A 27,560-nucleotide genomic window follows, 5' to 3' on the forward strand; every position below is an offset into this window, starting at 1 on the left:
CCAGGTGTGCACCAGCCCCAGCCCTCACAGACACCAGCAGGGGCTCGGCCCAAACCTTCCTGGGCAGAAGAGACAGGGCCTGTGTCCCTGGAAAAGTCACCGTCCCGTACTCCACAGCCAGGGGACGAAGGACTTCCCTGGATCTGGACAAGGCCCTGTTGGTAGTTATCACACCTGCAGAGAATTCATGTAGACTTTTGCTTAGTTCAGCAGTCGAGGTGTACGGCTTACTGGGAAAAGTTCATTCCCTTTCAAACAATCCATTAAGTCTTCTATGAAATTGCTTTTCTTACAAGGGTGATTGGCAAAACTACTGTGTAGATCCGAAGCACTTGGATTTCACTTTGAATTATCGCGTAACTGTGGTCTTTTAAGTAAAATATAAAAATGCTTTCTCTATGATGCATTTTGGACAAGATTAATAGAAACATAACTATAAGCAGAATGCAAACTTTCTCTCTAAAACCATAATGAAAAACTAAAGTTGTGTAACGATTGCCAAATCAACGTATATACATTGTAGAAAATGAGGGAATAGCAAAGATTCCCAGGTAAAAATGAAAGTCACCTGACCCACCTGAAGCCCCTGTGACATGTGTGATGTGGTGTTTTATAAAATTACAGTCACCTTGTAGCTCAGTGTAGCCCAACTACACTGACTGAGGACACAACCTGTCCAAGGCTCTGGTCTAGGGCGGGGCTGTCACACTGCGGGAGGCACTGCTTTACAGAATCCAAGTGGGAAGGAGTCCTGGTCCTTTACACCAGAAACTCCTTCTGCTTCCCAATGTGCAGTAACCCGGGAGCACTCACACAACTTCCCGGGAGCTGCTAGTCTCCAGGTTCTGAGACACGTGGGCCCCAGCAGTGGTGCTTACAGGACACTCTGTGGCCTCCAGTGCTGCCCTGAGCCTCCCACAAAGCTGAGATGTGTTTCTCTCCTTTTGCTTGCCCCACCAGAGTCAATGCCAGGGACTCCCTGCAGATTTACAGGCGCCCCAGTCCGTTCTCCAGTACTGTTCACCTGGAAGGGGGTTCGACGGCACAGGTAAGTTGCAGTCACCAGCACTGGAACGCGAGGACAGGGCCGTGTGCAGAATGTGTGGTCTGAGGTCCCCCAAGCTGAGGTTAAGGCAGTATTCAGATGGAAGCACTCTGTGTCCAAGGGTGCTGCTCCCATGGGAATGATGGGGGGAGCGCAGAAGAGAGATGGAGTGAGAGGCAGGAACGCTTCCCAGCTATGGGTGAGAGATACAGACGGGTACCAAAGCGGGAGCCCCCAGCACTGGAGCGCCACCGTCAGGCTGCGGTGATGGGCAGATGCCCAGGGCAGTCTCTGAAGTGCCCAGAAGACACAGCGAGGGATAGTGCTGTCATAAAGGATGGAGGGAAATTGTTAGCCATGGCAGAAGCCACGTACTGTGTTTTTAAAATAAAATGCTGAGGAAGGACTGTGTATAGGAGACAGATGGGGTTAGAGATGTGTGTGTGGACACGTGCAGGTATGTCGGGGTGTGTGTTTGTGTGGGTGTGGTTTTGTGTGTGGTGTGTGTTCACATGTATATGTGTGTGAATGGTGTGTGTGTGTTACATGGACTCTGTGTCTGTCCTTCACAGGAAAAGACCAGCACAGTGCTGGCTTTAGGGCCACGTATTTCTGTTCCTGCTCTGGGGCTGGCTTCCACTGGTTTTATCTGCGTCACTATTTATTTTTAGAGATGGGATCTCACTCTGTCACCCAGGATGGATTGCAGTGGTGGGATCAGGGCTCACTGCAGCCTCCTCCTCCCGGGCTGAAGTGTTCTTTCTATCTCAGCCTCCCGAGTAGCTGAAACTATAGGCGTGTGCCACCACACCCAGCCAATTTATTTTTTATTTCTTAAGAGATGGGGTCTCACTCTGTTCCCCACGTTGGTTTGGAACTTCTGGTCTCAAGCAAGCCTCTGGCCTCAGCCTCCCATGGCAGTGAGATTACAAGCATGAGCCACTGTGCTAGGCTGTGGGGAAATTCTTTTGAGCAGGCTTTGTGAGGCGGCCAACTTCTGGAGGTTACAGGTGACTTCCCCTTCTCTGTGGGGGCAGGGCCACCTCACCACACTTCCCCAGACTTCAGGGAACAGGCTCTTGAGACTTGGAAGTGAAAAGGGATCAGCCCAGCCTGGAGGAACAGCGACGCTGGCATCCAAGCCCTGTGCTTTGCCTGTACTTCCAGCGAAGATTTGGAGATTCACTCAGTGGAAACCGATCGAGCCCCCAGCCCTCCCCCACCCAGACTCAGCCACCAAAGTTCCCTCACTCCATGTGGCACACCGGCTCACGGGATTTTCTCTGCCTGCGATCGTCCACGTGGACGCCTGCTGCCCGGGTGCAATCGTGAGTCCCCTCGGTCTCTCCGCAGCGTCTCGCTGCAGATGATGATTTACAGTCACTCTCGCGTGAAGCCACGTGACGCCTGGTCTGAAGCAGAGAAGATCCGCTCAGCATGAGGTTGAATCCCAAGCCCGCATCTCTGTGGGCTACAGACAATCCTATGGAAGAGACTCCGTTGGTTCATTGTTCACATTGGGGAGGAGAATTCCGTCTGAAAATGAGCGTGACTTCACTGGCACCCACGTCCGTGGCACAGCCCTGTGCTGCGCTCCACAGACCTGCAGTCCATCGCCTCCCCTCGGAGTGGGCCTGCGGCTGCAGACAGCATTGTCCCAAGAAGACAGCCTGAGTAGATGGATGGAACAAACTGGAAACTCCGGAAACAAGCCCTTCTTAACATTTCTGCTGTTTGGCTTAAATGGAAGGTGCCAAGACAAGGCAATGGGGAGAAATGGAAGCATTTCTAATGAATGTGCTGCAGCAGCTTGATAACCAAGATGCCAAACACTCACAGCTCAGTTCCACATAGAAAGCAATGCAGAATCCATCACAGACCTCATATTAAGAGGGAATAACTTAACATTCCTACAAAAATCATAGAATGTCTTTGTTATGTTTTAGGCAAACTTCTATTTACGCCAAAAACAAATTTTCAAAAAAAAGATACATTTGACTTTAAACATTTAAAATTATTCTTTCAATTGTCACCATTAAGAGAATGAAAATATAAGCCACAGACTGAAATAAAATATTTGCAAGTCATATACTTGGATATGGAATATTTAAAGAATCGTGAAAACTCAACAATAAGAAAACAGCTCAGTTTTTAAATGAGCAAATGAGTTGAGCATACTCTTCACCAAGGCAACCATATCCACGAGAAATAAAGCACACAAAATAGTGCTCAACATCATTTGACAACAGGGAACCCCAAAAGATAGCGCTGCACCCCTATTAGAATGGCTACAAAAACGAGTAACGATACCACCCAGGCACGGTGGTTCACACCTGAAATCCCAGAGCTTTGGGTAGCCCATGAGGCAGGAGGATGCCTTCAGGCCTGGAGATAGAGATGAGTCTGGGCAACATAGTAAGACCCTGTCTCTTAAAAAAAATAATAATTAAAAAGAAGGTGATGACTACCAAGTGTTGGTGAAGACATCGGAGAATTGGAAGTCTCATCCATTTCTCGTGGGGATGAAAGATGATGCCACATCGGCAGGCACTCTGGCAAAGCTTCAGATGCGGAGCATATATTATCATGTGACCCAGCACTCCCACTCCCAGGTTCTTACCCAAGAGCATGGAAAACAGCATGTGTGCACACGTAGCAGGTGTTTTGCTTTGCTATAGATTCCGCAAGAAGGAACCACACATGGGGTGTTGGAACAAGAAATGTATTTTCTCACATATCTGGAGGCTGGAAGTCCCAGAGCACAGTGTCTGCAGGGTTGGTTTCTCTCAAGGCCTCTCTCCTTGCCTTGTAGTTGGCCACCTGTTCTCTGTGTCCTCCCACAGTCTTCCTCTATTTGTGTGTCTGTCATAATCTCCCCTTCTTAAAAGGACACCAGTCCCTCTGGATTAGGGCTCACCCTAATAACCTCATCTAACGTCAGTTACCTCTTTCAATACCCTGTCTCCTCATACAGTCACATTCTAGGTCACTGGGTGTCAGGATGTCAACCTATGAATTTGGAGGAGGATATAGTTCAGCCCATAATACAAGGATTGGGAGGAAGGGTGCTGTGCCACCACTGAGATCCTATTCCATGATCCAGGCATCCTTGAAGTACCATTACTCTGAAATGACTAGTAATGAACTTGAATTTAAGCTCAACGTCAACAAGGTCTTTGTTCATCCTGTGAATTGTGCTTCACTTCCCCACAGGAAGCCGATGATGAACCGAGTCTATCTTCACTTGGGTAAGTTCATAAGCTTAATGGGAATGTTTTACCTATCTGTACCAGAGTCGTCTGGTTGGCCTCACAACCAGGGTTTCCAAAAGCCTCTTTGAGCCAGTGTTGTGCCATGTAGGTCATTTTAGAGGCTAAGAGTCAAAGGTCACACACATTTTCAATCTTCACAGACTCTTTATAATGACTTTCCCAAAAGGATGGCGCAGTTCACCCTTCCTTCAACTGTGTCACTCTTTCATCCTGAGATACTAACTTTAGTTTTATTCAAATAAAATGTAATATTTCCATATGCATTTCTTTACTACCTGTAAGACAGCATTTTTTCATGTTTTGACCATTTTACAGTTTTTCTTGTGTGAATTTATGATTTGGATTATCAAACGCAACAGCTCTTTGTGTATTAGAAACCCTATGGGATCTTTCACAGTGTAGCGGTTGCGAACTTTTCTGAAGCCAAATTTGTTAACATTTCTTTTTCTCTTGCTTTAAAAAGCCCTCATGACTCTAAGGTTGTATAAATATTCTCCAATATTCTTTGCTTATATAGTTACATATATTTTTTATTTTTTGAGATGGAGTCTCACTCTGTCGCGCAGGCTGGAGTGCAGTGGCGCGGTCTCGGATCCCTGCAAGCTCCACCTCCCGTGTTCACACCATTCTCCTGCCTCAGCCTCCCCAGTAGGTGGCACTACCAGCTACCCAGCAGCCGCCACCACACCCAGCTAATTTTTTTTTTTTTGTATTTTTAGTAGAGATGGGGTTTCGCCATGTTAGTCAGGATGGTCTCCATCTCCTGACCTCGTGATCCACCCGCCTCGGCCTCCCAAAGTGCTGGGATTACAGACGTGAGCCACTGCGCCAAGCCTAGTTATATTTCTTTTCTTTCTTTTTTTCTTTTTCTTTTTTACTATATTTCAATGAAGTTTTGAGGAACAAGGTGTTTGGTTGCACGGAGATTTTCATGTTGATTTCTGAGATTTTGGTATACCCACCACCCGAGCAGTGTATACTGTATCCAATGTGCAGTCTTTTATCCGTCACCCTCCTCCCACCATTCCCTCTGCGTCCCAAAAGCCCATTACATCATTATTTTGTCTTTGCATCATCATAACTTAGCTGCCACTTATAAGTGAGATAGTACAATGTTTGGTTTTTCATTCTTGGGTTAGTTCTCTTAGAATAATGGTCCGCAACTCCACCCAGGTTGTGTGAGTGCCGATATTTCATTCCTCTTTTTGGCTGAGTAGTATTCCGTGGTATGTACATATGTACAGATCACAAGAATATGTCACATTTTCTTTATCCATTGATTTGTTTTAGGCTGCTTTCATATTTTTGCAATTGCAAACTATGCTGCTATAAACATGTGGGTGCAAGTACCTTTTTCGTAAGATAAGTTCTTTTCTTCTGGGTAGGTAGCCAGTAGTGGGATTATTGGATCAAATGATAGTTCTACCTTTAGTTCTTTACAGAATCTCCATACTGTGTTTTATAGTAGTTGTACTAGTTGACGTTCCCACCAGCGGTGTAAAAGTGTTCTGTCTTCACCACATTGAAGCCAACGTCTGTTATTTCTTTATTTTTTAAATGATGGCCATTCTTCCAGGAGTAAGGTGATATGACATTGTGGATTTTATTTGCATTTTCCTGTTAATTCGTGATGTTCAGCATTTTTTCATATGCTTGTTGGCCATTTGTATATCTTCTTTTGAGGATTGTCTCTTCATGAACTCTGCCTACTTTTTGATGGGGTGGGTTGGTTGTTTTGTTTTGTTTTGTTTTTGTCTGTCACCCAGGCTGGAGTGCCATGGCATGTTCTTGGCTCACTGAAGCCTCCGCCTCCCGAGTTGAAGCTATTCTCCTGACTCTGGCTCACAAGTAGCTAGGATTACAGGCACCCACCAGCACGCCCAGCTAATTTTTGTATTGTTAGTAGAGGCAAGGTTTTGCCATGTTGGCCAGGCTGGTCTTGAACTCTTGACTTCAAGTGATCCGCCCACCCCAGCCTCCGAAAGGACTGGGATTACAGGCATGAGCCACCGCACCCAACTGGATGATTAGATTTTTTTTCTTGTGGATTTGAGTTTATTTTAGATTCTGGATATTAGTCCTTTGTCGGATGTATAGATTGTGAATATTTTCTTCCTTTCTATGAGTTCTATTTAGTCTGCTTATTACTTGTTTGACTGTGCAGAAAGTATTTAGGATAAAGTAAAAATAAATTAAGATAAAGTGCATCTATTTATCTTTGTTCTTGTTGCATTCGCTTTTGAATTCTTAGTCATGAGCTATTTGCCTAAGTCAATGCCTAGAAAAGTTTTTCTGATGATATCTTGTAGATTTCTGTTTGCTTTCAGGCAGGTCTCAGATTTAAGTATTTGATCCATCCTCAGTTCATGTTTGTCAGAAGTGCAAGGTGGGGATCCAGCTTCATTCTTCCACATGTGGCTTGTGAATTATCCCAGCGCCAATGGATCGAATAGGGTGTCCTTTCCCCACTTGATGATTTTTGTTTGTTTGTTGAAGATCAATTGGCAGTAAGTATTTGGCTTTATTTTTGTGTTGTCTATTCTGTTCTATTGATCTACATGCCTATTTCTGTATTAGTACCCTGCTGTTTTGGTAACTCTAGTTTTGTAGTATAGTTTGACTTCAGGTAATGTGATGCCTCCAGATTTGTTCTTTTTGATGTAATCTTCCTTGGCTATCTGGGGTCTTTTTTGGTTCCATATGAATTTTAGGATTGTTTTTTCTAATTCTGTGGAGAATGATGATTTTATTTTGAAGGGAATTACGTTGAATTTATAGATCACTTTGGCAGTAGGGTCATTTTCACAATAGTAATTCTACCCATCCACGAGCCTGGGATGTGTTTCCATTTATTTGCATTGTCTGTGTTCACTTTCAGCAGGTTTTTGTAGTTTCCTTGTCGAGATCTTTCTCTTTTTGGGTTAGGTACATTCCTAAGTTTTATTTATTTATTTATTTATTTTTCCAGCTGTTGCAAAAGGGGTTAACTTCTTCATTTGATTCTCAGCTTAGTCATTGTTGGCACATAGCAATGTTACTGATTTGTGTTCATTGATTTTGTATCCTGAAACTTTACTGAATTCATTTATCAGATTTAGGAGCTTTTTGGATGGGTCTTTAGAGTTTTCTGGGTATACGACCATATCATCATTGAACAGGACAGTTTTACTTCCTGTTTACCAATTTGGATGCTTTTTCTTTCTCTTGTCTGATTGCTCTGGCTAGGCCTTCCAGTACTGTGTCAAAGGGAAGTGGTGAAAGTGGGCATCCTTGTCTTATTCCAGTTCTGAGGGGCAATGTTTTCAACTTTTCCCCATTCAGTATAATGTTGGCTGTGGGTTTGTCATAGAGGGCTTTTATAACCTTGAGGTATGTCCCTTCTGTGCTGATTTTGGTGAGTTTCCTCTTTATAAAGGGATGGCAGATTCTGTCAAATGCTTTTTCCGCATCTATTATGATGATCTCTGATTTTTTGTTTTTATTTCTGCTTATGTGAAGTGTCACATTTATTGACTTGCATATATTAAATCATTCCTGCATACCTGGTATGAAACCTACTTGACCATGGTGTTTTATCTTTTTGATATGCTGTTTGATTCAGTTAGCTAATATTTTGTTGAGGAATTTTGCATCTATATTCATGAGGGATATTGGTCTGTAGTTTTCTCTTTTTGCTGTGTCCTTTCCTGGTCTGAGTATTAAGGTGAAACTGGCTTCCTAGAATGATTTATGGAGGATTCCCTCTTCATCTTTTGTAATAATTTCCATGAGATTGGTACCAGTCTTTCTTTGGATGCCTGATAGAATTCAGCTGTGAATACTTCCTGGATATTTTAGTTGGCAATCTTTTTATTGCTGTTTCAATCTTGCTACTTGTTATTAATCTGTTTAGAGTTTCTATTTCTTCCTGATTTGATCTAGGTGGGTTGTATATTTCCAGGAAGTTATCCATCTCCTCTAGATTTTCTAGTTTGTGTGCATAACGGTATTCTTATTGGCCTTAAATGATCCTTTGTATTCCTGTTATATCAATTGTACTATCTCTTATTTCATTCTAATTGAGCTTATTTGGATCTTTTTTTCTCTTTTCTTGGTTAATCTTGCTAACGTTCTATGAATTTTGTTTGTCTTTTCAGAAAACCAGCTTGTTAATTTATCTTTTGTAGTATTTTTGTTTGTTTGTTTGAATTTCATTTAGTTCAGCTCTGATATTTGTTATTACTTTTCTTCTGCTGGGTTTGAGTTTGATTTGTTCTTGTTTCTCTGGTTACTTCAGGTGTGACCTTCGATTGTTTGTGCTCTTTCCGTCTTTTTGATGTGGCCTTTTAATGCTTTGAACATTCCTTTTAGCATCGCTTTTGCTGTGTCCTAGAAGTTTTGAGAAGTTGTGTCACGGTTATCATTCAGTTTGAAGAATTTTTAAATTTCCCTCTTGAGTTCATTGTCGACCCAAAGATCATTCAGAAGCAATTATTTAATTTCTACATATTTGTGTAATTTTGCAGGTTCCTTTTGGAGTTAATTACCAATTTTATTCCCCTGTGGTCTGAAAAGATACTTGATGTAATTTTGATTTTCTTAAATTCATTGAGACTTGTTTTGTGGCCTATCGTATGATGTATCTTGGAGAATGTTCCATGTACTGATGAAAAGAATGTACATTCTGCAGTTGTTGGGTAGAATGTTCTGTAAATATCAAGTCCTTTTGTTCTAGGATATAATTTAAGTTCATTGTTTCTTTGTTGACTTTCTGTCTTGACGACCTGTCTACTGCTGTCAGTGGAGCACTGAGTCCATCACTGTAGTTGTGTTTTTATCTGTCCCATTTCTTATGTCTAGTAGTAATTGTTTTATAAATTTGGGAGGTCCCTCGTTAAGTGCATGTATATTTAGGATTGTGATATTTTCCTTTTGGAGTGATTCTTTTATCATTGTATAATATTGCTCTTTGTCTTTCTTAACTGTGTGGCTTTAAAGTCTGTTGAGTCTGGTATCAGAATAGTTCCTCCTGCCTGCTGTTGGTTTCCATTTGTTTCACATCTCTTATCCACCCCTTCACCTTAAGTTTATTTCAGTCCTTATACATTAGGTGCATCCCTTGAAGACAGCAGATACTTGGTTGGTGGATTTTTCTCCATTCTTCCACTGTGTATTTTTTAGATGATGGTTTTAGGCCATTTACATTCAATGTTAGCATTTGGATGTGAGGTACTGTTTTATTGATCGTGCTAGTTGTTGCCTGAATACCTTGGTTTTTTTCTTTGTGTTTCTGTTTTCTCAGTCCTGTGAGATTTATGCTTTAAGGAGGTTCTATTTTAGTGTATTTTGAGGTTTTATTTTAAGATTTGGAACTCCTTTTAGCGTTTCTTGTAGGACTGACTTGGTAGTGGCTAGTTCTCTCAGCATGTATTTTTCTGAAACAGACATTATATCTACTTCATTTAGGAAACATAGTTTTGCTGAATACAAAATTATTAACTGTTAATTATTTTGTTTGAAGAGGCTAGAGATAGGACCCCAATCCCTTCTAGTGTGTAGAATTTTTGCTGAGAAATCTGCTGCTAGTATGAGAGGTTTTCCTTTAGAGGTTACCTGATATTTTGCATCACAGCTCTTATGATTCTTTCATTTGTCTTGACTTTAGATAACCTGATGACTATGTGCTGCAGTGATGATCTTTTTGCAATGAATTTCCCAGGCATTCTTTGAGCTTCTTGTCTTTGGCTGTCTAGAAGTCTAGCAAGGCCAGGGAAGGTTTCCTTGATTACTTCCTCAAATAAGTTTTCCAAACGTGTAGATTTGTGTGCTTTGTCAGGAACGCTGTTTTTAGGTTTGGCTGCTTAACATAATCCCTAAGTTCTTGGAGGCTTTGTTCTTTTTTAAAATTGTTTTTTTCCTCTTTGTCTCTCTGGGGTATTTAAAAAGCCTTGTTTTTGAGTTCTGAAGTTCTTTCTTCTACTTGTTAGATCCTGCTATTGAAAGTTTCCAGTGCATTTTGTATTTCTCCTAGTGCATCTTTCATTCCAGAAGTTGTGACTGTATTTTCTTTAGGATCTCTATTTCCCTGGGGCATTTTTCATCTATATCCTGTATTGATTTTTTAAATTCTGAGGTTGGTTATCACCTTTCTTTGGTTTCTCCTTGAGTAGTTTAAAAATCAACCTTCTGAATTCTTTCCAGCAATTCCTATGTTCTTCTTGGTTTGGATCTATTGCTGGGGAGCCAGTGTAGTCTTTTGAGGGTGGACTAGAACCCTGTTTAGGTTCCACTTGTCTGATTCCTTCTCATTAGTATAGATTATTTCAGCGGGAAAATCTGGAACTCAAGGCCACTGGTCAGATTCTTTAGTCCTATGGGGTGGTCCCTGATTTGTGCACTCCCCTTCCCCTAGAGATGGAGCTTCCTGCAAACCAGACAGCAGTGATTGCTATTGTTCTTCTGGGTCTCTCCACCCAGCAGGGCTACCAGGCTGGTGCTGGGGAATATCTGCACAGAGGCCTGTAATGTGATCCGTCCTCAGGTCTCCCAGCTGTGGATGGCAGCACCTGCCCCGGTGGAGGTGACAGGGGACTGAAGTGGACTCTGTGGGGGTCCTCGGCTGTCGACGGGTTTACTGTGCTGACTTTCTCAGAGGCTGGTTATTCTAGCAGTGAAATTGTCACGTGGACAGACTCAGGACCTCTGGTTATCCAGGATGCTGCAGGAGGTGGAATTAGCTCTTGTTTTCTCCTTCCAAGGAGCAGGGTTGTTCTGTCATGAGTTGCTGTTATGTCCCGAGCTGGTTGGCCTCCAGCCGGGAGGTAGCACTTTCGAGAGAGCAGCAAAACTGTCACCTGTCCTGTGGAATGGCAGCAGCCTGCGGCTTCTTTCAAGGCTCTGTGATTTGTTGTTATTTTTCTGGTACAGTCCTGTGGTGGTTCCTGGGGCAAAAGTCCACAGCGTGAGTCTCCACATGCTGTTCTCTCTGTCCTGGTGGGAGCTGCACGTCAGCGCTGTCTCCCATCTGCCATCGGCCCTGCACGCTTTCACTTGCTTCCCAAAACAGTTGTGTTGTGTGGTGGAGATCAGAAGGGTAGTTCACACCCCTTCAGCAGCAAAGATGCCGTCCTGAATATTGAAACTAACTGGTTTCCATCCTAAATGCCTTGGCTGAGCCGCCATCTCCTTGTTTCAGTGCTGGGCGCCACAGGCTTGGAGCTTTTTAGGCTCTGGGAGGAGGCGCAGTGGAAATTGAGGCCGCTCCAATGTTGCCTTGCACTGTTGGTACCTGGCTACCTTGCCGTCTCTGGCATCATGGAGAGTGCGGGCAGGAGACTCCTGGTCCTCTTCCTTCTCCTACTGTCCCGGGGGGAGCAGCAGAGATCAAAGGGGCTGGAGGAGGGTGAAGATATTATTCATATTTTGATTTGTTTCCTTTACATTTTGATTTTTCAGTCCAGTTGGGATTTATCATTGTAATCAGGGAGATAAGAGATAAGGTTATTTTATCCCACAAAGTAACTATTGGTTTTCACCTTGTGTGTTAAATATTGCACCTTTCCCCCTCAAATTGAAAGACCCCTTTTATGGTTCACCGTGTTTACCTAAACACAGGCAAATAACCCTCTAGAGATATTTTCATTTTTCATTTACTTTCAACAATTCTTAGACATTTATTTTTTCCATACAAGCTTTCAAATGACTTTGTCCAGTTCCTAGACACATGGAATTCAAGTTGCAGTTACATTAGTTACACACTCTCCATAGGGAGGGGCCCACATCACAGCCCCCACAGAGAAGCAGCAAAGGTCCCAGAAGCCAGACTCTCCACCATGGCCAGGAAGTGGCACGCAGCCCCCCTTCCCCAGGTGTGCACCAGCCCCAGCCCTCACAGACACCAGCAGGGGCTCGGCCCAAACCTTCCTGGGCAGAAGAGACAGGGCCTGTGTCCCTGGAAAAGTCACCGTCCCTTACTCCACAGCCAGGGGATGAAGAGCTTCCCTGGATCTGGACAAGGCCCTGTTGGTAGTTATCACAGCTATAGAGAATTCATGTAGACTTTTGCTTAGTTCAGCAGTTGAGGTGTACGGCTTACTGGGAAAAGTTCATTCCCTTTCAAACGACCCATTAAGTCTTGTATGAAATTGCTTTTCTCAGAAGGGTGATTGGCAAAACTACTGTGTAGATCCGAAGCACTTGGATTTCACTTTGAACTACCGTGTAACTGTGGTCTTTTAAGTAAAATATAAAAATGCTTTCTCTATGATGCATTTTTATCAAAATTAATAGGAACATAACTATAACTAGACTTGCAAATGTTCACTCTAAAGCCAAAGCAAAAGGAAAAACTAAAATTGTGTAATGATTGCCATATCAATGTATATACATTGTAGAAATTTAGGGAATAGCAAAGATTCCTAGGCAAAAATGAAAGTCACCTGACCCACCTGAAGCCCCTGTGACATGTGTGACGTGGTGTTTTATAAAATTACAGTCACCTTGTAGCTGAGTGTAGCCCAGCTACACTGACTGAGGACACAACCTGTCCAAGGCTCTGGTCTAGGGCAGGGCTGTCACACTGCGGGAGGCACTGCTTTACAGAATCCAAGTGGGAAGGAGTCCTGGTCCTTTACACCAGAAACTCCTTCTGTTTCCCACTGTGCAGTAACCCGGGAGCACTCACACAACCTCCCGGGAGCAGCTAGTCTCCAGGTTCTGAGACACGTGGGCCTCACAGCAGTGGTGCTTACAGGACACTCTGTGGCCTCCAGTGCTGCCCTGAGCCCCCATCAAAGCTGAGATGTGTTTCCCTCTTTTTGCGTGCCCCACCAGAGTCAGTGCCAGGGACTCCCTGCAGATTTACAGGCGCCTCTCTCCGTTCTCCAGTACTGTTCACCCGGAAGGGGGTTCGACGGCACAGGTAAGTTGCAGTCACCAGCACTGGAACGCGAGGACAGGGCCGTGTGCAGAATGTGTGGTCTGAGGTCCCCCAAGCTGAGGTTAAGGCGGTATTCAGATGGAAGCACTCTGTGTCCAAGGGTGCTGCTCCCATGGGAATGATGGTGGGTGGAGCACGGAAGAGAGATGGAGTGAGAGGCAGGAACGCTTCCCAGCTGTGGGTGAGAGACACAGATGGGTACCAAAGCGGGAGCCCCCACACTGGAGCGCCACCGTCAGGCTGTGGTGATGGGCAGATGCCCAGGGCAGTCTCTGAAGTGCCCAGAAGACACAGCGAGGGACAGTGCTGTCATAAAGGATGGAGGGAAATTGTTAGCCATGGCAGAATCCATGTACTATGTTTTTAAAATAAAATGCTGAGGAAGGACCGTGTATAGGAGACAGATGGGAATAGAGATGTGTGTGTGGACACATGTGCAGGTATGTGGGGGTGTGTGGTTACGTGGGTGTGGTTTTGTGTGTGGCATGTGGTCACGTGTATATGTGTGAATGGTGTGTGTGTGTTACATGGACTCTGTTTCTGTGCTTCACAGGAAAAGACCAGCACGGCTGCTGGCTTTAGGGCCACGTATTTCTGTTCCTGCTCTGGGGCTGGATTCCAGTGGTTTCTGCTGGGTCATTATTTATTTTTAGAGATGGGATCTTACTCCGTCACCCAGGATGGATTGCAGTGGTGGGATCAGGGCTCACTGCAGCCTCCACCTCCCGGGCTGAAGTGTTCTTTCTACCTCAGCCTCCCGAGTAGCTGAAACTATAGGCGTGTGCCACCACACCCAGCCAATTTATTTTTTATTTCTTAAGAGATGGGGTCTCACTCTGTTGCCCGGGTTGATTTGAAACTTCTGGTCTCAAGCAAGCCTCTGGCCTCAGCCTCCCATGGCAGTGAGATTACAAGCATGAGCCACTGTGCTAGGCTGTGGGGAAATTCTTTTGAGCAGGCTTTGTGAGGCGGCCAACTTCTGGAGGTTACAGGTGACTTCCCCTTCTCTGTGGGGGCAGGGCCACCTCACCACACTTCCCCAGACTTCAGGGAACAGGCTCTTGAGACTTGGAAGTGAAAAGGGATCAGCCCAGCCTGGAGGAACAGCGACGCTGGCATCCAAGCCCTGTGCTTTGCCTGTACTTCCAGCGAAGATTTGGAGACACACTCAGTGGAAACCGATCGAGCCCCCAGCCCTCCCCCACCCAGACTCAGCCACCAAAGTTCCCTCACTCCATGTGGCACACCGGCTCACGGGATTTTCTCTGCCTGCGATCGTCCACGTGGACGCCTGCTGCCCGGGTGCAATTGTGAGTCCCTCGGTCTCTCCGCAGCGTCTCGCTGTAGATGATGATTTACAGTCACTCTCGCGTGAAGCCACGTGACGCCTGGTCTGAAGCAGAGAAGATCCGCTCAGCATGAGGTTGAATCCCAAGCCCGCATCTCTGTGGGCTACAGACAATCCTATGGAAGAGACTCCGTTGGTTCATTGTTCACATCGGGGAGGAGAATTCCGTCTGAGTGTCTTCACTGGCACCCGCGTCCGTGGCACAGCCCTATGCTGCGCTCCACAGACCTGCAGTCCATCGCCTCCCCTCGGAGTGGGCCTGCGGCTGCAGACAGCATTGTCCCAAGAAGACAGCCTGAGTAGATGGATGGAACAAACTGGAAACTCCGGAAACAAGCCCTTCTTAACATTTCTGCTGTTTGGCTTAAATGGAAGGTGCCAAGACAAGGCAATGGGGAGAAAAGGAAGCGTTTCTAATGAATGTGCTGCAGCAGCTTGATAACCAGATGCCAAACACTCACAGCTCAGTTCCACATAGAAAGCAATGCAGAATCCATCACAGACCTCATTTTTAGAAGGAGCAACTTAACATTCCTACAAAAATAATAGAATGTCCTTGTGATGTTTTAAAAAGAAGATGATCAATACCAAGTGTTGGTGAAGACATCGGAGAACTGGAAGTCTCGTCCATTGCTCATGGGGATGAAAGATGATGCCACATCGGCAAGCACTCTGGCAAAGCTTCAGATGCTGAGCGTATACTTATCATATGACCTAGCACTCCCACTCCCAGGTTCTTACCCAGGAGCATGGAAAACAACATGTGTGCATATGTAGCAGGTGTTTTTCTTTGCTAGAGATTCCACAGGGAGGAACCACACATGGGGTGTTGGAACAAGAAACGTCTTTTCTCACATATCTGGAGGCTGGAAGTCCCAGAGCACAGTGTCTGCAGGGTTGGTTTCTCCCAAGACCTCTCTCCTTGCCTTGTAGACGGCCACCTGTTCTCTGTGTCCTCCCACAGTCTTCCCTCTGTTTTTGTCTCTGTCATAATCTCCCCTTCTTAAAAGGACACCAGTCCCTCTGGATTAGGGCTCACCCTAATAACCTCATCTAACGTCAGTTACCTCTTTCAATACCCTGTCTCCTCATACAGTCACATTCTAGGTCACTGGGAATCAGGATGTCAACCTATGAATTTGGAGGAGGATAGCGTTCAGCTCATAATACAAGGATTCAAGGGAAGGGTGCTGTCCCACCAGTGAGATCCTATTCCATGATCCAGGCATCCTTGAAGTACCATTACTGAGAACTGACTAGTAATGAACATGAATTCTAAGAGTAAGCTCAACCTCAACAACGTCTTTGTTCATCCTATGCATTTTGCTTCACTTCCCCACAGGAAGCAGATGGTGTCCGGAGTCTGTCTTCACTTGGGTGAGTTTGTAAGTTTAATCGGATTATTTTATCCATCAGTAACATAGTTACACACTCGTCTTATCTCATATTACTTAGGAAAATATGTCATCTGTTTAATGTCTTTAAATAAACTGATGACACAGTAGAAAATCAAAACGTTTCACTTAACATTTGTATCCATTCACGTAACTTATTGCACTTGTGTCTTACTTGAAAAAATTATAGAATCCTTCATAGCTAACATTTGAACTCATGACCAAAAATAAGGCCAAGCATAGTTATTTTCTAAGTCTATCTTTAAACACATGTAATGGCTGAGTCTGTGTATTTTTTTAATGTTTCTAATAGTGTTTCGTTGAGACACAGGTCTTGTCATTTCACCTCTAAACATGTCCACTGATGATAGCTCTGACCCAACACTGCACAAATCCAGCCCAACTGAACACAACTGTGTCACCCTCCAAACTACAAAAGCTGAAAGACGACCGTTATAGAGGTCATGACCCAGTTTTAAGCACACATTTTAACCACTAACCTGTTTCCATGAGGAAATGAAACTTCTTTGCAGCCATGGTAAGTACAGATTCTTCCCAGAGAACCTCAAGTCAGGATACACTTCTCCCAGAACACAGAGTAACAGGCAATCTAGTCACACATGATGGTGAGTAAATTATTAACCTTTGTTTCCTGTTCCATTTTCCTCTGCATATAATGAACACAGATTAACTTTGTATTTTAAAAGCTACTTTAGACAACATTTCCCAGGGTTTCAGGGTTTAGATATTGCACTTCTGCCTTCTAACCTGAGGAACTTTTCATCTGCAGTGATATACTACAATTTAGAATGAAATGATATTGAAAGATAAAAGTCATTGACTGAATCCATCCCGGGTGTGCACGCCCACCCCACACACATACCCACATTCACACGCACACATTCCTACACAGACACACTCACAAACATATACACACACTCATACACATGCGCTCACGCACACACACACACAGTGGCACAGCATCCTTCCTGCCCTCACATCACGTCCTGGTCCTGACCCTACCTGCTGTACTCCGCCGTTACTGCAGGGATTCTCAGCTGGCCCCACAGGGGAAGCGCCCACCTCAGCCTGCACAGAACAGCCCCGTCCTCTACTCTGGGCACCCAGCAGGTACAGCTGTCCTGGCCCAGGACCTCTGGGGTCTCTGCCACCATTCCAGGAGGTCATGCTGCTGAGGGGGGCCAGATGGCCAAACTAGGGAGGGCCCAGTGGACATAAGCCCAAAGACAGGGACAGCATCCAGGGAGGGTGTGTGAGGGAGGCTCCTCGTGCTGGGAAGAAGGAGCACCCACACCTCATGGCTCGGAGCTGCTCGGAGTTCCTCTAGAGACACCTGGGATCCCAGACTACTGAGGTCACCGCGTGGCTCCCGGGTCTCCCCCCTCACAGATCAGTGCACCCAGCTGGACTCATCCTCCCAACCCAGCTGCCCTGGGTATGGAACAGCATGTACATGGGGAAGATTTAATCCCAACTCGTTCTTACTGCTGTTCACTGTGTTGCACGCTCATTGCTCCAATGTGTTGCACAGTAGTAGCAGTTCCTTAAGAAATCTCCATACTGTTTTCCACAGTGGTTGTACTAGTTTCCCTTCCCACCAACAGTGTCATTTCACCACATCCATGTCAACATCTGTTATTCTTTGAGTTTTTACATTATGAATATTCTTGCAGGAGTAAGATGGTGTTGCATTGAGGATTTTATTGGCATTTCCTTGATAATTAGTGATGTTGAACATTTTTTCATATGCTTGTTGGCCATTTGCATATCTTCTTTGAGAATTGTCTCTTCATGAACTTTGCCCACTTTCTGATGGGATTCTTTTTTTTTTTTTTTTTTTTTTTTTTGAGACTGAGTCTCACTCTGTTGCACAGGCTGAAGTGCTGTGGTGTGATCATGATACACTGAAGCCTCTGCCTCCTGAGTTCAAGCATTTCTCCTGTCTCAGCCTCCTGAGTAGCTGGGATAACAGGCGCCCACCGCCACACCCAGTTAATGTTTGTATTTTTAGTAGAGACTGGATTTCACCTCGTTGGTCAGGCTGGCCTCGACTGTTAATCTCAAGTGATCCACCTATCTCAGCCTCCCAGAGGACCAGGCTTACAAGAGTGAGCCAGCACACCCTACTGGATGATTTTTTTTTTTCTGATTTGTTTCAGTTCCTTTTTATATTCTGTATATTAGTCTTTCGTCGGATATATCGATTGTTAGTATTTTCTCCAATTCCGTGAGTTGTCTGCTTACTCTGCTGATTATTTCTTTTGCTGTGCACAAGCTTTTTAGTTTCATGAAATCCCATCAATTCATCTTTGTTTTTGTCGCATTTGGTTTTGGATTCTTGGTCATGAACTCTTTGCCTAAGCCAGTGTCTAGAAGAGTTTTTGCAATGTTCTCTTGTCGATATTTTTATGGTTTTGGGTCTTAGATTTCAGTCTTTGATCCATCTTGAGTTGATTTTTGTATTAGGAAAGAGTTGAGGATCCAGCTTCATTCTTCTGCATGTGGCTTGCAAATGATCCCAGCACCATTTGTTGAATAGAGTGTCCTTTCCCCACGTGATGTTTCTGTTTGCTCTATCGAAGCTCAGTTGGCTGTAAGTATTTGGCTTTAGTTCTGAGTTTTCTATTCCGTCCAATTCGTCTGCATTCCTATTTTTATATCAGTACCATGCTCTTTTGGTAATTATAGCCTTGTAGTATAGTTCAGAATTGGGTAATGTGATGCCTCCAGATTTGTTCTTTTTCATTAGTCTTATTTGGCTATGTGTGGTCTTTATTCATTCCATAAGAATTTTACGTTTTTTTGTTTTGTTTTGTTTTTTGTTTTGGTTATGTGAAGGATGATGATGATATTTTGATGGGAATTGCATTGAATTTTTAGTTTGCTTTTGGCACAATAGTCATTTTCACAATACTGATTCTACCCAACCATGAGCATGGGATGTGTTTCTATTTATTGGTGTTGTCTATGATTTCTTTCAGCAGTATTTTGTACTTCTTTTGTACAGCTCTTTCACCTCTTGCATTAGGTGTATTCCTAAGTTGTTTTTGTTTTTTTGTTTTTTTTCTTTGTTTCTTTTGCAGCTGTGGCAAAAGGGATTGACTTTTCCATTTGATTCTCAGCTTGGTCATTGTTGGCACATAGCAGTGTTACTGATTTGTGTGAATTGATTTTGTATCCTGAAATTTGACTGAATTCATTTGTGAGATCTATTAGCGTTTGGATGAGTCTTTAGGGTTTCCCTGGTATATGATCATATCGTCAGAGAATAGCGACAGTTTGACTTCCTGTTTACCTATTTGAATGCTCTTTATTTCTTTCTCTTAAAAAAATTTTTTTTTCTTTTTGAGATGGAGTTTCGCTCTTGTTGCCAAAGATGGAGTGCAATGGCATGATATTGGCTCACTGCAACCTCCGCCTCCTGGGTTCAAGTGATTCTCCTGCCTCAGCCACTCGTTTAGCTGGGATTACAGGCACCCGCCACCACACTCAGCTAACTTTTGTATTTTTGGTGGAGACAGGGTTCACCATGTTGGCCGGGCCAGTCTCAAACTCCAGACCTATTTCTTTCTCTTCTCCGATTACTGTGGCTAGGACTTCCAGTACTGTGTTGAATAGAAGTGATGAAAGTGAACAAGTGTCTTGCTCCAGTTCTCAGGGGCAGGGCCTTCGACTTTTCCTCATTCAGGATAATGTTGGCTGTGGGTTTGTCATAGAGGGCTTTGATTACCTTGAGGTATGTCCCTTCTTTGCTGAAATTGCTGAGTGATTTAATTATAAAAGCATGCTACATTTTGTCACATCGTTTTCCTGCATCTATTGAAATCATCTCGGATTTTTTTTTTTAATTCTGTTTATGTGAAGTGTCACATTTATTGACTTGCATGTGTTAAACCATTCCTGCATCCCTGTTATGCAACCCGCTTGACCATGGTGTGTTATCTTTTTGTTATGCTGTTTGATTCGGCTAGCTAGTATTTTGTTGAGGATTTTTGCATCCATATTCATGGGGGATATTGGTCTGTAGTTTTCTGTTTTTGTTATGTCGTTTCCTGGTTTTGGTATTAGGGTGCTACTGGCTTCATGAAATGATTTACAGAGGAATCCCTCTTTATCTTTTGGAATCGTTTCCGTAAGATTGGCACTAATTCTTCTTTGAATGCTGTGAATTCACCCTGAACTTGTTTTTTTGGCAATTTTTAAATTACTGTTTCAATCTCACTACTTGCTATTGATCTGCTAAGAATTTCTGTTTCTTCCTGGTTTAGTCTAGGAGGGTTGTATATGTCCAGGAATGTATCCATCTGCACTAGATCTTCTGGTTTGTGTGCAAAAAGGTGTTCATAGTAGCCTTAAACGATCTTTGTATTTCTGTGGTATCAGTTGTAGTATCTCCCATTCCGTTTCTAATTGAGCTTCCTTGGATCTTCTCTCTTCTTTCCTTGGTCAGTTTTGCTAATTGTCTATCAATTTTATTTATCTTTTCGAAGAACCAGCTTTTTGTTTAATTTATCTTGTGGGATTTTTGTTTGTTTGTTTGTTTGTTTCAATTTCATTTAGTTCTGCTTTGATCTTTGTTATTTCTTTTCATCTGCTGGGTTTGGGTTTGTTTTGTTCTTGTTTCTCTATTTACTTCAGGTGTGACCTTAGATTGTCTGTTTATGCTCTTTCCGACTTTTTGATAGAAGCATTTAATGCTATGAATGATCATCTTAGCATCGCTTTTGCTGTGTCCTAGAGGTGTTTTTGTTTGTTTGTTTGAAATGGAGTCTTGCTCTGTTGCCCGGGCTGGAGAGCCATGGTGCAATCTCAGCTCACTGCAACCTCTACCTCCCAGGTTCAAGCAGTTCTCCTGCCTCAGCCTCCCGAGTAGCTGGGATAATAGGTGTGCGCCACCACACCCAGCTAATTTTTGTATTTGTAGTAGAGGTGAGGTTTCATCATGTTGGTCAGGCTGATGTCAAACATCCGACCTCAGGTGATCCGCCTACCTCGGCCTCCCAAAGTGGTGGATCACAGACATGAGCCACTGCGCCCAGCCCTAGAGGTTTTGATGAGTTGTGTCACTATTATTGTTCAGTTGGAAGAATGTTTTAATTTCCCTCTTGATTTGATTATTGATCCAAAGATCATTCAGGAGCAATTATTTAATTTCCATGTATTTCTGTAGTTTTGAGGGTTTCTTTTGGAAGTCATTTTCCACTTTATTCCACTGTGATCTGGAAAAATACTTAAGATAATTTTTATTTTCTTACCTTCATGGAGACTTGTTTTGTGATCTGTCATATGATGTATATTGGAGAACGTTCCATGTACTGATGGAAAGAGTGTACATAGTGCGCCTATTGGGCAGAATTTTCTGTAAATATCTGTCAAGTCCGTTTGTTCTAGGGTATAGTTTAAGTCCATTGTTTCTTTGGTGACTTTCTGTCTTGATGACCTGTCTAGGGCTGTCCATAGAGTATTAAGTCCCCTACTATTATTGTGTTGTCATTCTAATTTCTTATATCTAATAATAATTGTTTTATAAATGTGGGACATCACATGTTAGGTGCATATATATTTAGGATTCTGATATTTTCCTTTTTTTTTTTTTTTGAGACGGAGTCTCGCTCTGTCGCCCAGGCTGGGGTGCAGTGGCTGCATCTCAGCTCACTGGAAGCTCTGCCTCCCAGGTTTACGCCTTTCTCCTGCCTCAGTCTCCCGAGTAGCTGGGACTACAGGCGCCCGCCACCTCGCCCGGCTAGTTTTTTGTATTTTTTAGTAGAGACAGGATTTCACCGTGTTCACCAGGATGGTCTCGATCTCCTGACCTCGTGATCCTCCCGTCTCGGCCTCCCAAAGTGCTGGGATTACAGGCTTGAGCCACCGTGCCCGGCATGGATTCTGATATTTTCCTATTGGAGTGATCCTTTTATCATGATATAATGTCCCTCTTTGTCTGTCTTAGCTGTTGTTGCTTTAAATTCTGTTTGTCTGACATTAGAATAGTTACTCCAGCTTGCTTTTGATTTCCATTTTCATGAAATATCTTATTCTACCCCTTTACCTCAAGTTTATGTGAGTCCTTATGTATTAGGTGAGGCTCTAGAAAACACCAGATACTTGGTTGATATATTCTTCCCCATTCTGCTATTCTGTATCTTTTAAGTGGAGCACTTAGACCATTTATATTCAATGTTACTATTGAAATGTGAGGTAGTGTTTTATTCATCATGGTAGTTGTGGTGGTTTTCTTTGTTCTATTGTTTTATTGGCCCTGTGAGATTTATGCTTTAAGGAGGTTCTATTTTGGTGTATTTTGAGGTTTCAGATTTAGAACTTCTTTTAGCATTTCTTGTACTACTGGCTTGGCAGTGGCTAATTCTATCAGCAGTTGTTTGTCTGAAAATGACTTTATCTCTACTTCATTTAGGAAACTTAATTTTGCTGAATACAAAATTATTGGCTGTTAATTATTTTGTTTTAAGAGGCTAGAGATAGGACCCAAATACCTTGTAGTCTATAGAGTTTCTGCTGAGAAATCTGCTGCTAATATGAGAGGTTTTCCTTTATAGGTTATTTGATGTTTTGCCTCACAGCTCTTCCGTTTGTTTCGTATGTCTTGACTTCAGATAACCTGATGACTATGTGCCTGGGTGATGATCTTTTTGCAATAATTTCCCAGGTGTTCTTTGAGCTTCTTGTCTTTGGACGTCTAGAACTCTAGCAAGGCCAGGGAAGGTTGTGTTGATTATTCCATAAAATAAGTTTTCCAAACTTGTAGATTTCTCTTCTTCCTCAGGAACACTAATTATTTTTGGGTATGGCCATTTAACCTAATCCCAGCTTTCTTGGAGGCTTTGTTCTTTTCTTAAAATTCTTTTTATTTTTTCCCCTTATTCTGATTGGTCTACTTACAAAGCCCTGTTTGTGAGCTCTGAAGTTCTTTCTTCTAGTCATTCAATTCTACTGTTGAAACTTTCTGATGCATTTTGTTTTTCTCTTAGTGTGTCATTCTTTTCCAGAAATTGTGTTTGTTTTTTATTTGTGATCTCTATTTCTTTGCAGTACTTTTCATCTCTAACCTGTACTGATTTTTAAATTTCTTTAAGTTGGTTTTCACCTTTCTCTGGTGTCTCCTTGAATAGCTTAATAATCAACCTTCCGAATTCTTTCCAGGAATTCTGATTTTCTTCTTGGTTTGGATCTATTGCTGGGGAGCTAGTGTAGTCTTTTGAGGGTTGACAAGAACCCTGTTTCATCGTATTACCAGCATCACTTGTCTGATTCCTTCTCATGTGTGTAGATTATTTCAGTGGGAAGATCTGGAACTCAAGGGCTGCTGGTCAGATTCTTTAATCCCAAGGGGTGGTCCCTGACTTGTGCACTCCCCTTCCCCTGGAGATGGAGCTTCCTGCAACCCAGACAGCAGTGATTGCTATTGTTCTTCTGGGTCTCTCCACCCAGCAGGGCTACCAGGCTGGTGCTGGGGAGTGTCTGCACAGAGGCCTGTGATGTGATCCGTCCTCAGGTCTCCCAGCTGTGGATGCCAGCACCTGCCCCGGTGGAGGCGAAAGGGGACTGAAGTGGACACTGTGGGGGTCCCCTCGACTGTCGATAGGTTTACTGTGCTGACTTTCTCAGAGGCTGGTTATTCTAGCAGTGAAGTTGTCACGTGGACAGACTCAGGACCTCTGGTTATCCAGGATGCTGCAGGAGGTGGAATTAGCTCTCGTTTTCTCCTTCCAAGGAGCAGGGTTGTTCTGTCATGAGTTGCTGTTATGTCCCGAGCTGGTTGGCCTCCAGCCGGGAGGTAGCACTTTCGAGAGGGCAGCAAAACTGTCACCTGTCCTGTGGAATGGCAGCAGCCTGCGGCTTCTTTCAAGGCTCTGTGATTTGTTGTTGTTATTTTTCTGGTACGGTCCTGTCGTGGTTCCTGGGGCAGAAGTCTGCAGTGTGAGTCTCCACATGCTGTTCTCTCTGTCCTGGTGGGAGCTGCACGTCAGCACTGTCTCCCATCTGCCATCGGCCCTGCACGCTTTCACTTGCTTCCCAAAACAGTTGTGTTGTGTGGTGGAGATCAGAAGGGTAGTTCACGCCCCTTCAGCAGCAAAGATGCCGTCCTGAATATTGAAACTAACTGGTTTCCATCCTAAATGCCTTGGCTGAGCCGCCATCTCCTTGTTTCAGTGCTGGGCGCCACAGGCTTGGAGCTGCTTAGGCTCTGGGGGGAGGCACAGTGGAAATTGAGGTCGCTCTAGTGTTGCCTTGCACTGTTGCCGCCTGGCCACCTTGCCGTCTCTGGCATCATGGAGAGTGCGGGCAGGGGACCCCCGGCCCTCTTCCTTCTTCTACTGCCCCGGGGGGAGCAGCAGAGAGCATATTGTTTTTTATTTGTGATCTCTATTTCTTTGCAGAGGGGCTGGAGGAGGATGAAGACATTATTCATATTTTGATTTGTTTCTTTTACATTTTGATTTTTCAGACCACTTGGAATTATTGTTGTATTCAGGGAGATAAGAGATAAGGTTATTTTATCCCAACAAAGTAACTAGTGGTTTTTACCTTGTGTATTAAATATTGCGCCTTTCCCCCTCAAATTGAAAGACCCCTTTCATGGTTCACTGTGATTCCCTAAACACAGGCCCAGGTCTGTGTCTGGATGGTCGTCTCTGTCTCATGGGTCTATGTCCTGGAGCTGCACCATCTGTTTGAATTATGGAACCTTATTTAGCTACTATATTTTAATATCCTGCAGGCAAATAAGCCTCTAAAGATTTTTTCATTTTTCATTTACTTTCAACGATTCTTACACATTTATTTTTCCATATGAGCTTTCAAAGGCCTTGCCCAGTTCCTAGACACATGGAATTCAAGTTGCAGTTACTTTAGTTACACACTCTCCATAGGGAGGGGCCCACATCACAGCCCCCACAGAGAAGCAGCAAAGGTCCCCCACCATGGCCAGGAAGTGGCACGCAGCCCCCCCCTTCCCCAGGTGTGCACCAGCCCCAGCCCTCACAGACACCAGCAGGGGCTCGGCCCAAACCTTCCTGGGCAGAAGAGACAGGGCCTGTGTCCCTGGAAAAGTCACCGTCCCTTACTGCACAGCCAGGGACGAAGGACTTCCCTGGATCTGGACAAGGCCCTGTTGGTAGTTATCACACCTGCAGAGAATTCGTGCAGACTTTTGCTTAGTTCAGCAGTCGAGGTGTACGGCTTACTGGGAAAAGTTCATTCCCTTTCAAACGACCCATTAAGTCTTCTATGAAATTGCTTTTCTCAGAAGGGTGATTGGCAGAACTACTGTGTCGATCTGAAGCACTTGGATTTCACTTTGAACTACCATCTAACTGTGGTCTTTTAAGTAAAATATAAAAATGCTTTCTCTGTGATGCATTTTTATCAAAATTAATAGGAACGTAACTATAACCAGAATTGCAAACTTTCTCTATGAAAGCCAAAACAAGGCCGGACGCGGTGGCTCACGCCTGTAATCTCAGCGCTTTGGGAGGCCGAGGCGGGCGGATCACAAGGTCAGGAGATCGAGACCATGGTGAAACCCCGTCTCTACTAAAAATACAAAAAATTAGCCGGGCGCGGTTGTGGGCGCCTGTAGTCCCAGCTACTCGGGAGGCTGAGGCAGGAGAATGGCGTGAACCCGGGAGGCGGAGCTTGCAGTGAGCCGAGATCGCGCCACTGCACTCCAGCCTGGGCAACAGAGCGAGACTCCGTCTCAAAAAAAAAAAAAAAAAAGAAAGCCAAAACAAAATGAAAAATTGTGTAATGATTGCCACATCAATGTATATATATTGTAGAAAATGTGGGAATGGCAAAGATTCCTAGGCAAAAATGAAAGTCACCTGGCCCACCTGAAGCCCCTGTGACATGCGTGATGTGCTGTTTTATAAAATTACAGTCACCTTGTAGCTCACTGTAGCCCAGCTACACTGACTGAGGACACAACCTGTCCAAGGCTCTGGTCTAGGGCGGGGCTGTCACACTGCGGGAGGCACTGCTTTACAGAATCCAAGTGGGAAGGAGTCCTGGTCCTTTACACCAAAAACTCCTTCTGCTTCCCAATGTGCAGTAGCCCGGGAGCACTCACACAACTTCCTGGGAGCTGCTCGTCTCCAGGTTCTGAGACATGTGGGTCTCACAGCAGTGGTGCTTACAGGACACTCTGTGGCCTCCAGTGCTGCCCTGAGCCCCCGACAAAGCTGAGATGTGTTTCTCTCCTTTTGCTTGCCCCACCAGAGTCAATGCCAGGGACTCCCTGCAGATTTACAGGCGCCCCAGTCCGTTCTCCCGTACTGTTCACCCGGAAGGGGGTTCGACGGCACAGGTAAGTTGCAGGCACGAGTGCTGCAACCCGAGAACAGGGCCGTGTGCAGAATGTGTGGTCTGAGGTCCCCCAAGCTGAGGTTAAGGCAGTATTCAGATGGAAGCACTCTGTGTCCAAAGGTGCTGCTCCCATGGGAATGATGGTGGGTGGAGCACGGAAGAGAGATGGAGTGAGAGGCAGGAACGCTTCCCAGCTGTGGGTGAGAGACACAGACGGGTACCAAAGCGGGAGCCCCCAGCACTGGAGCGCCACCGTCAGGCTGCGGTGATGGGCAGATGCCCAGGGCAGTCTCTGAAGTGCCCAGAAGACACAGCGAGCGACAGTGCTGTCATAAAGGATGGAGGGAAATTGTTAGCCATGGCAGAATCCATGTACTATGTTTTTAAAATAAAATGCTGAGGAAGGACTGTGTGTAGGAGACAGATGGGGATAGAGATGTGTGTGTGGACACATGTGCAGGTATGTCGGGGTGTGTGTTTATGGGGGTGTGGTTTTGTGTGTGGTGTGTGGTCACGTGTGTGTGTGTGAATGGTGTGTGTATGTTACATGGACTCCGTGTCTGTCCTTCACAGGAAAAGACCAGCACGGCTGCTGGCTTTAGGGCCACGTATTTCTGTTCCTGCTCTGGGGCTGGATTCCAGTGGTTTCTGCTGGGTCATTATTTATTTTTAGAGATGGGATCTCACTCTGTCACCCAGGATGGATTGCAGTGGTGGGATCAGGGCTCACTGCAGCCTCCTCCTCCCAGGCTGAAGTGTTCTTTCTACCTCAGCCTCCCGAGTAGCTGAAACTATAGGCGTGTGCCACCACACCCAGCCAATTTATTTTTTATTTCTTAAGAGATGGGGTCTCACTCTGTTGCCCGGGTTGATTTGAAACTTCTGGTCTCAAGCAAGCCTCTGGCCTCAGCCTCCCATAGCAGTGAGATTACAAGCATGAGCCACTGTGCTAGGCTGTGGGGAAATTCTTTTGAGCAGGCTTTGTGAGGCGGCCAACTTCTGGAGGTTACAGGTGACTTCCCCTTCTCTGTGGGGGCAGGGCCACCTCACCACACTTCCCCAGACTTCAGGGAACAGGCTCTTGAGACTTGGAAGTGAAAAGGGATCAGCCCAGCCTGGAGGAACAGCGACGCTGGCGTCCAAGCCTTGCCCCTTGCCTGCACTTCCAGAGAAGATTTGGAGACACACTCAGTGGAAACCGATCGAGCCCCCAGCCCTCCCCCACCCAGACTCAGCC

General features: G+C 44.6%; 1 protein-coding gene and 2 long non-coding RNA genes across 12 annotated transcripts in view; 1 reads left to right on the forward strand and 2 right to left on the reverse strand.

The window, feature by feature from the left end:
• Nucleotides 1–27,560, forward strand: part of LOC126957414 (probable palmitoyltransferase ZDHHC11B) — a 167,020-nt gene that overhangs the window by 52,193 nt on the left and 87,267 nt on the right. For all 10 annotated transcript variants that reach the window (XR_007726743.1, XR_007726747.1, XR_007726748.1 and 7 more), the window contains exons 12-13: nucleotides 15,925–15,959; nucleotides 26,237–26,324. Coding sequence is in view for 3 of the 10 variants with exons in the window: in XM_050795215.1 (XP_050651172.1) it covers nucleotides 15,925–15,959; nucleotides 26,237–26,324 (123 nt within the window). In the remaining 7 variants the exon portion in view is untranslated. The remainder of the gene's footprint in view (nucleotides 1–15,924; nucleotides 15,960–26,236; nucleotides 26,325–27,560) is intronic.
• Nucleotides 1–27,560, reverse strand: part of LOC126957434 (uncharacterized) — a 126,117-nt gene that overhangs the window by 28,554 nt on the left and 70,003 nt on the right. The window lies entirely within an intron of this gene.
• On the reverse strand, nucleotides 473–26,158 carry LOC126957435 (uncharacterized). The gene is made up of 3 exons (XR_007726769.1): nucleotides 26,093–26,158; nucleotides 12,735–12,984; nucleotides 473–568 (listed from the first exon to the last, which is right to left on the reverse strand). It is a non-coding gene; the product is annotated as an uncharacterized LOC126957435 (long non-coding RNA).

Source organism: Macaca thibetana, chromosome 6, assembly GCF_024542745.1.
Source record: "Macaca thibetana thibetana isolate TM-01 chromosome 6, ASM2454274v1, whole genome shotgun sequence".
NCBI classification, from domain to species: domain Eukaryota; kingdom Metazoa; phylum Chordata; class Mammalia; order Primates; family Cercopithecidae; genus Macaca; species Macaca thibetana.